Source organism: Aphelocoma coerulescens, chromosome 8 (genome assembly GCF_041296385.1).
Source record: "Aphelocoma coerulescens isolate FSJ_1873_10779 chromosome 8, UR_Acoe_1.0, whole genome shotgun sequence".
Classification (NCBI taxonomy): Eukaryota; Metazoa; Chordata; class Aves; order Passeriformes; family Corvidae; genus Aphelocoma; species Aphelocoma coerulescens.
This window is the reverse complement of record NC_091022.1, coordinates 8,740,761-8,750,647: the sequence shown is the minus strand read 5'-3', so window position 1 is coordinate 8,750,647 and position 9,887 is coordinate 8,740,761. Positions and strand designations below refer to the sequence as shown.

The 9,887-nt window shown below is 46.4% G+C and overlaps 1 protein-coding gene across 3 annotated transcripts in view; it reads right to left on the bottom strand.

The window, feature by feature from the left end:
• Nucleotides 1-4,151: 4,151 nt before the first annotated feature.
• The window catches only part of TEDC1 (tubulin epsilon and delta complex 1), a 68,027-nt gene continuing 62,291 nt past the window's right edge, over nucleotides 4,152-9,887 (bottom strand). For all 3 annotated transcript variants that reach the window (XM_069022985.1, XM_069022986.1, XM_069022987.1), the window contains one exon: nucleotides 4,152-5,083. In XM_069022985.1, coding sequence (XP_068879086.1) covers nucleotides 4,724-5,083 — 360 coding nt within the window. In that variant the 3' untranslated portion in view covers nucleotides 4,152-4,723. The remainder of the gene's footprint in view (nucleotides 5,084-9,887) is intronic.

Below are 9,887 nucleotides of genomic sequence, written 5' to 3'. Positions count from 1 at the left end.
AGAGGGCTCTCCAGCCCTTCAGAAGGAAGCAAACCAGCAGGATTGGACACAGACCCTAAGATTCACGCTGGGAAATAAGGTGGCACAGTTGACAGTGAAGGTACCTGCCGGTGACAGCTCCTTGGCTTAGTGGGACACAGTCACCTCATTGCTGGGGGATGATGGCTGGCAGAGCCATCTGTACGCACAAATCCCATCAGAGACAGAAGCTGGGGCTGCGACAGACATCCCCAGCCCGGGCCAGGAGCTTTCATGGGAGACTGGATGCTCACAGGAGAGTGCACACCTTTGTTTTCCCTGCCTCCCATTTCAGAGCAGCAGGGGAACAAAACATTTCAGGGATAGGAATAGGGATCTGGCCATGGCCTGATGGCTGGGACACAGGGTGGGCATGAAGGGGCTGGGAGGACAAGAATCTTCGCAGCCTAAAGGTGAGACACTGGCCACCAGGGCTTGGGCTGTGAGTCGAGGAGCAGAAGCACTGTCAGACTGCTCCATATGAGCTGTTGGCTCCAGGAGGCGAAGCGTGAGGGTGAAAGACCTGAGGCTCTCGCTGGAAGAGGCTGAGGGTCAGAGGAGAGGGAGCTGAACCATCAGGCATGTGTTAACTCCCACTGAGCTGCACCACGCTGCAACACACACGCTCACACCAACTGCTAGCAGCTCATCCTCCAGCAGGAGCTGGTGGAGGAATCCCACAGGGAACCCAAAACACTCTAGGCTGGAAATCACTACTCGCAGCAGCTCTTATTTTTAAACATAGGTTGCAGCCCTTATTTACCAGCAGGCGCAATGTTGTCGGGAGTGGTGACTGCGGATGCCGCGCTTGCCTTTCGCAAAGTGAACCTCCTGTTTTGACTGCAAGCTAAATGATGCTCAGTTATTTGGGGAGGAATATTTCCAGCTACACAGTGTGAGCCAGAGTTATCAGCCAATTAAGTATTTATGGCCAATTCCATTTTCCTGGCAAGATACTTGGAAAGCAAGCACCAGTTACATCAGCGCAATGGGTTAAACTGTGCTCTTCTACAAACGCCTCCATGCTGACCTACCAGAGCCTGCACACACACAAGGCCTGTAAAAACTTCTCTTAAGGCTGTGCTTGAAAACAATCCATCACCAGACAGTGTGGTTTAAACACTGCAGCAGTAACTCAGCCTGTCTTCAGTGAAGCATCAGCAGAGCATGAAGCAAAAGGCCAGGTGCTCCCAGCCCCACAAGGAGGGTTAGCTGTGATGGGGGCTTCACGTGGACAGGCTGTGCTGTCAGTTGTCACCAGGTGAACATCTGGGACAGCTCTTCACTGCCTGACCCTTGCCAGGTGGATCTGACTGACAACCACGTGCAGCATCTCTGCCAGGTGCTGATTTAACCCTGGTTTCCTGCTTATCCAGCATGGGCCTCTAATATGCTCCTCTCTTTCCTTAGAGAAAGACTTAGCTCCAAACTGGATCCAAACCCAAATTACACCCTTCAGGATGCACCAACAAAAGCAGAAACAAAAAAAAGCAGAGACCAAACCAAACCCTGCTGCCTACCCCAGATGTTTGGACAGCATCACCACCAGCCTTCCCCCACCACTTGAGTTCAACAACCAGCTGCACACAGTGTGACACTCAGCTTCCCCAGCTGACACCCACCCACTCTTCTCTGGTCAACTCCATCAACAATTTTAGGGCAGACTCCTGCTTTCACAGGGAAATGTCAAACCAGCACAGTGGTATGGCAAAGGACAAACCTCTTAACAGCTTCTGTCTTTGTTTTGAGCCTGTAGTGGGTTATTTACAACACTCTCCAATTTCTGTGAAGTAATGCTTAACATTTAGGGAGCATGCAGGAGCCCATGGATGGCATGTATTGCTTGAGTCACCCTCCTCCTGTCACAGCATCTGCCACAGACCAGCCAGTCACTTGGATGCTGGTTGTCATACATCTCCCAGGGCAGCCATTCCCCCTTCTGGAGCATCCTCAGCTGCTGACACAGGGCCAGGCCCCAGTGACCGAGAGGGTCACTGCAGCCTTGAAAACTGCTGGGCTGTGATAGTGGGTGAGAGAAGTCAGCCTAAACAAGGAAAGGGAAATACTTCAAATGCCACGGTAACAGTGTGAGGTGACAAACATCTATTTGTTCCTAGGTTATACCACATTAACTGTGGTCACTCAGTTCACCTTCCTGCCCTCACTGCAGCTGGTGTTAATGCAGGGATATTTTCTTAGGCTTTTAAGTGGTGTTTATCATTTATCATCGTAGTGGAGAGACAGCTGATGGGCCACCAAGCTCACGAGGACTGGAAAGCTGTATTCCAGATCCATTGATATGCCTCAAAAGTTGTGACCAGTCACCAAGGCATGACCACAGCTCAGCCCCTGTGTGTCCAGCTCCTGGGGAAGTGCTGTGATTTTTAAAAGGAATACAACCTTCCAAAAATTGGTGTGAGAGAGCACCAAGCCCTTACAGAATCTTCTGCTTTGTGCACACTGTACACAAAGAAGAGAGGCAAAGGAAAGAGAAGGCTGCAAGTATTGTCTTTAAAACCACTGCCAGCTCAGAACACACTGCTGACCTTCATCAGGGACCACAGAGTAGCTGTTCTGGTCTAAGCTAATTGGTACCTGAAACAAAAGACAGTGCAAAACTAGTGCCAGGAAATAAAAACAGTTCTCTCCGATGCTCCTAGCAAGAGCCTGCAGCACATGACGCCAGCACAGCACCGCAGGTGGAAACGTGAACTTTTCAACTGCCTCAGCTGCAGCCTCTCTTGATGGACATTCCAGGACAAGAAGCTCCAGCTCCAGCCCACTGGCTCTCCTGGCAGCTCCTGTGTGGCCACTTCAGCATGGTGACTTGTGCCGTGCAGTTGTCTGCAAGCCACTGTGGGCACTTCTGTACATCACACACACATTGTACAGACACACTGAGCACTGCCATTCTTGACATTGCACCAGAGAAAAAAACACTTCTTCAGGGACAAGGGGCTGCCAGTTGCAGTCTCTGCTGAAGGGGGCCCTCAGCTGAACACTGAAGCACAGGGCACTAATTGTCCGTGATGACAAAGGGCTGATCCCAGGAAATGAGTCATCCCCTGAGTGACTCCTGTCAGTTTAAGTGCACAGCAGGACAATGCATCCTGGCATCCAGCATTGAGCCATCCCTGATAAGCCACAGCGAGGCAAGAGCTAGACCCGCACTTGAATCCGAGGGCTCTTGCCATGCTCAAGAATATTTGCCCACTCTTCTCTGCCGAGTATCCCAGGAGAAGAAAAGATCTTTTGAAGGAGATATTTTAAACCTAAATGTGATGCAGTATGAAAATTTCCTTGTATAAAAGCTAAAAGAGGATATAAAATGCTCAAAGAGAGAGAGAGACTGGTGCTGCCACTCTTGTTAGTTCTGGGATATTCTGCTTTGCTCCCATTCATGAATTCTGTGAAACCTGCGTCTGAATGAGTCCTCTTGTACATAAAACATCAGCAGTCCTGGAGCCAACACCTGCCCAGAGCTGTACCAGCCTGAAGCAGGTACCCTGCACCTACAGAGACAGTTTGGAAAGCAGAGGGGTGTGGTTAAAAAGCAGTGTGCTTTTTAAGGCCATGGAGATTCTTCTTCCAGAAGAAGCAGTCTTGGGCCACCTGCCCCAGACATGGATCCTACCAGTCCCACTGGGTTCTTCTGCTCCAGGACCGTGTGTCACTCCTGTGCCAGCTGCCAGCAGGCACACTGGTTGTGACTGACAGCCTTGGACAACACACACAAAGACCCTGCTCCCAGGGGCTGCTCTCCCAGATGGAGGAAATCCCACTGCTCACAGCAATTCACAAATGAAAAGCAGACTGGTTTCTTTAAATATTATTTATTCCTCAAAGTGTACAACTAGAATATAAAAATATTCCTCGGTGAAAGCAAACCAGGAAAGGATAGGAAATGAAGGCCAAAGGAAAAGCATTTCACTGTTCCAAGGGAAGAAGTCTTCAGAGACAGAGCTTGGAGACTCCTCAAGCTTGGAAGTTAAGGTTGAATTTCTGTATCACAGAAACTTCCTATAGCAGGTCCATAAGTCATCTACCTCATTGTGACTCATAACCTGAGGGAATGGGTTTCTAGTTTGTTCTCTTTGAGAACCCAATTACTTCAAGTGCATCACACCAGTAAATGAAATCAGTGCAGTGTTTTATTTATTATTAGGCATTTGTTTTTCTTTATTGTGACTACATTACAGCTGCTACAAATACTCCAAGCAGCTGAATTAAAACAACACACTTTCTTGAATATTTCCAATCTCTCTCAGCCTTGGTATTTTTCATGTTCTCCAATACTTGGATTTTTCTGACTAATGAACTCTTCCAATTGCTGGAAAATGTTGAATGCAATTAGTACTTCAATGCACAGCCTTAATGTACGCCGTGCCTAGCAGCTGGGCACTGTAAAAGAGTCCAGTGCTTGGCAGAAGAACTAGAAATCCAGAAGATAAAAGGGAGATTTATGCACACTCCCACCAAGGCCAAATGCAGAATTTAATTGGCAAGGTTAGCAATAAAGGGGCTCCAGAGAGAGCACTGAGGTTATGGCCCCAGTACAACTCACAAAGCAGTAATGAGTTACGATTCCCAAGCTAAAGAATTAGAAATTACATTCAGTTCCTCAGCTTGCACTCCCCCATGCCAGCCTGCACAACATGATCAAGCCACTCTATTCCTTTGCTCCTCTCAGTCCAGTTTTACCTCTTCAAGGGGAGATACAAATCACTCCCTCCAACCCTTCTGCAATTTCATCCAGCCTCTGCCGGCACTCCTCCCGCAGCTGCTCCAGCTCTCTCTGCAGGCTGGCCTCCCTCATCTGCAGTTCTCTGATCACCTCTGTAGCACTGACAGCTGAAACAGGCTCCTTGGATACCTGAGACTGACCAAAGGCCGTTTTGCTGGCAGGATGTTTGTTTCTCAGCACCAGCCTGCACGAACCATGCATTTTATTTTTCTTTGGAGCATGAATGAATGCAAGACCTCTCAGCTTCACTTCAACGCTTTCCTGTATCTTTCTAGCGGCGGCAGAGAACCCCTCCTTCTGTAGTTCTTCCCTTGCTGCCACCTGTAGAGGGAAGAAAAAGAACAGGAAGGGAAGAGTATGGTACATTTCTGTGAAAAAATCCTCCCGCCAGGAAACAACACAAAACATCATGTTCAGACTAGGACGTACCAGAAAGAAGAGCCAACTGTTAGTGTAAACTAAAGTGTGTGGCAGTGAAAACTGAATTAAGCTAACATGTGCTTTCAGTCAGGGAGCAGCCTCAGTAACCAGAAAGCTGCCTGTAGTCATTTGTTTGCCAGTCCAGCAGCCCCTCCAGTGATGACTTACTCACAAGGCCTCTGCATGCATCCTTTTTACTGGGGAGTGGGTGGTTTGGCTTCAGAGCAAAACACACGCAGCAGAAAGGGACACCCAGCAGAGTGACCTTCATCCCCGTCGTGCTTTAAGCCACCAAGCTGTCATAACAGATTAATTGCCTCGTGAATAACAGCATTATTTCAGTTTGTAAATGCTTTCTGCACTTGGCAATGCTGAAAAGTAGGGGTGACAATCGTAAGCTAGCGATTCCTTAATTCTCAATTCTCATTATAGGGTAACAATTAGGAAAAGGAAAATAATGAAGCAGAGACAAAGAGGCAGAGGCCAAGACCAAAATGAGTACCAGGCAGCACACTTTCACTGAAGACAGGCCCCAATAAAATAAAGCTTTTTTCGTGACAGCATCACACGCTGGATGATAAAAGCAATTGTATATACTGGGATTTTTCCAAAGCATTTGATTTAATGTTCTCTAACAATATGATTTGAAGAACTTGCAAGACAGTAATTGCCCTGCCAATTTTACTAGTGGATTAAATATGAATTCAGTGACTCATCTCAAAATGCACTTGTCAGTGGGGAAACATCTGTAAAAGAGGCACCCTGCTAAGGCCTTCAGGGAAATGGTTCTTGGCCCAATGGGATTTCCCATTTCTGCTATGGCAAAAAGCTGCCAAATCAACTCAGTCAAAAAGCAGCAAAGTTTCCCAAAAGCGATGCTGCCTCTGCAACCTGCACAGATCCCAGAGCTCTCCTGAGACTTGTGTTTAGTTCTGGACTTCATGCCTCAAAAAACCACAGGGAAACTGAGAGTAGGATTCACAGCAGGTCACCCAACGACCCACAGGCCAGAAAACTAACCTTGGAATATGAAACTTAGAGAGTTCAAAATACTCCATTCATGAAGACAGATATGTAATTTGTTTTAGTTCCTAAAAGGAACTGGAAAAGAAGGTGGTAAAGATGAGACTTTGCTGACAAAGCCATAAGAAGATCAAATGGATGAAAATTCCAGTTAAGATATTCAGCTTCAGAGTAAGACATTGTTTCCTACTGTGAGGATAATGAACCATGAAATACTTCACTGCAGCTCCAGGGATGAATCCTTTGGCCAAAGCTCAGCTCAGGTCAAGCTCAGTGCTAATGATAACCCTTCCAGCCTTGAAACTGCTCTGCAACCCCTCCCTTTCCTGCCTGTGGGTGAAGCTGAACAACTCCTTGGGGTTTTAAATCTGCAGATCTGCATTAAGATATCAGTACCTTACAGATCAGGGCTTTGACAAGTTCCCTGTAAAGTCAGGGATATTCTGGCAGCTCTCTGAAGCACCAGAGATCAGGCAGAGCTCAAAGCAGCACCAGCTGCAAGGATGAGAATCCTAAGGTAGCAAAGCACCTGCAGCATTTCCCACTGTCAAGCTACAGCTGCTCAGGATCAGACCAGCTGCTGTCTGTGAGAAAAAAAGGATTTTTCTTCCCCAGATCAGTGGGGAAGGCTTTATTACTGAAAAAAGTTCAGAAGGTTATGACATACAGAGGATCAGTCTTCATTCTCTTACAGTGGAACCCTGCAGGTGCGATGGCTGCAGTCACAGTTAAATTTCCCCACTGACACCAACTTCATCAGGGCTTCACTCACTCATCCCACATCTTCCTTCAGAATATCTTCATGAGTTTTGCAGCCAAGTAATTAATCCTCTCCATAGTCTTCTGATGAGTTATTCTCACCCCTCAGCCTCCGCTTAAAGAAGATTAAGAAAATCAATCACATCAGAAAAGGAGTAAATTTCTCTGAATTTTTACTAACACATTAAAGGCTTTATCGATGCAGAACCATCTGCTAAAGGAGACCTCTGTTGATTAAGGCATTTGAACAGAGAATTGAAGCTGAGAGAAGTCTGTCTTTGTCCTTGTCCAGGAACCAGGGGTCCCTCTTTATCATAATCCCCGAGGAAGCCCAGGGACATCTCTTGCTGTTGGCTGTAAGAATAACTGAGGTGCAATTCTCTAACACCACTTTAGAAGGAACAAAACTGAAAAAATAAATTCAATGTTATCTGGTCTTCCCACAGCCAATGAATAAATGGAAAATGATGTTTGCACAAAGTGGATTTAACACTGGAATCCAGGATGGGAAAAATTTCCCACTAGTTACAAACAACAACATCACTCAGCAAACAGAGCCCACAAAACGTTATTTATTTTTCACATTAAACTCAAGCAGAAGCATAGTAGGGCTGTAAAAAAGCATTCCTAATGAAACATAGGTTTTCATACTCTCCACCAGTCAAAACTGGAGAATTTTATTATCCATTAAACAAGGCACATGATGGAGGAGCAGCATGCTCCTCTCAGCACTAAGTGCATTGAGTTCTAACCCATAGCAGGGGCAGGAATTACTATAGGGAAGCAGGAGCAGTTGTAAGGACAAGGACAACAGCCTTACAGTCAGGAAAACAGAAGTGTAACAGAACCTACATCCAAGTATCAGAAGGGTGTTGCACATGCTATCTTCTATAAAGAGGACCAGCATTTCCTGGGATAACATTAGATAAACTTGAGAGGGGAAATTTTTTTAAATTATCCATATTAAATAAGATAACAAGTTCAGCAAAGCACTATTTATTTCCTATCAGCACACTCTGGAATTGGAAAGCTAACTCCAATTCTGTTCTTGGAAGGCTCTGCAAACATACGTATGGCCACAAATACTCTTGTTGCAGTTTATAGATTTCAATTGCTAAAATCTCCGAGGGTTACCTTCAAGCAATATCCTCTACTCTTCACATCCTGAATGCTTCTGAAAATACTCAATAATCTCCCCCTGTATGGCTAATTGATGCACCTTAACAGCTTGCTGTCTCCCATTAGTCAGCACACAACGATTATTCTACTCTGCAAAACAATCTCAATAGACCACTTTGTATTAAACAAACATATTGTAAAAGATTAGGAGCCTCAGCATTTTGTGCCTGCCCGTTTCTATCCCACAGCTCTGCCTTTCAGCCTCAATCTACCAGCTGGAATTTGAATTCCCAATTAGGTGCGTAGTGCTGTCTGAAAACTGCTGCACATCCTCTCCAAATAAATACAACAACATGATAATCATCTCTTCCACTTGTACAGAACCATCTTCATCCCAAAGGAACCCAGTGCACTTTGAGAAAATCCACTCCAAACACAGAGGGAATCAGCATCTTCAAACTGACACACACCCTGCTCTGCAGTGGGTTGGGTTCTCCCTTCCAGCTCCTCATCTCACCACGTCACCAACTGCTCTTTGGGATGGGACAGGGGCCAAACTGCCCTGAGCACTCCCAAATGTTCTCCTTTAGATAACATCAGTCTTCAAAAGGTATTAGGAACTGAAAGCTAACAGGAAAACTGTAATGACTTTCATGTTCTAACAAGAAGCCAACAAACTAGTGGAGTTGCAGGGAGCAGTACTGCATCTTAGGTCAGACTGAAAAGGGACCAAAGTGACAGCCAGCCTGTGCTGTCCTCCCCAAACCTGGCACAGTGCAAAGGGCTGCCGTGTGCACAGGCACAGATACTGCCGGCATATCCACAGGCAGGAATGTACAGGGAATAAGCACTACAATAAAACAGATCTCTTCAACACTGGCTGGAGGGTGGGCAGAGACAGGTGGCCTCTAGTCCCCAGCGTGGTGGAACCAAGCCCGGCAGGACATCCGTCAAGTATGGAAGGGATTTGCCATCTCTCTGGGACATCCCTGGGATACTGCATTTACAAAACTATTCAGGCTGGCATCTGATTGAGGAAAATGCCCAAGTCAAAACAGAAAAGGATGGGCCCAGTACAGAGCTGGACAGGGGAACATCCAAAGGGGAAGCACAGCCAAAATCCAGGCTGAGCAGGCAGCTTGGTTAATCCACCATGCTGGATTAACTTTTGCACCAATGCACAGAAGAGGCTTCAAGCCTGCAAACACCATGATTAACTTCCCCAGCACTTCTTCAGCCCAACCTTCTCTGAAATGGCTTCTAACCAAAGACAGCTGTCTGAATGAAAAGGATAGGCAGTACTATCCCAGCTATTTTCAGTCCTGGGGATCCTCTGGCTTTGAATAAATTTCGTAACAATGAGTTCAGTGTGTAAATCATGGCATAAGTAACATGTTGCATATTTTGAGTAAGCTGCCTTCCAGTTTCATTGCATCTTTCACAGTTTTGAGGCCAGAACAGCGTTACCCAGATTCACCTCCCCTGGACGAGTGACAATTTGCCATGTGGACAGCCCCAGTCTTTCTGCTGCCCATCTTGTGAAGCTCTGCTTCCATCAACTGCTTAGATGCCCTACACATTGAGCTCACTTGATCCCTCCTCAAAAGGAGACCTTCCAGCCCCTCAGCTCCCTCACGTTTGCCTGCACCTTTCTGGTAATGAGCTTTCCAGAGCTCTCCATTTCACTCCATAGGGCTTGGAATTGTGCCAGAGAGGCTGATCTCGCTCACATTTTTAATAACTCACTAATAAAAAGTGCAGTAAAAATTACACACAAATTGGTTCTTTTTCTGCTAAAAAGCAA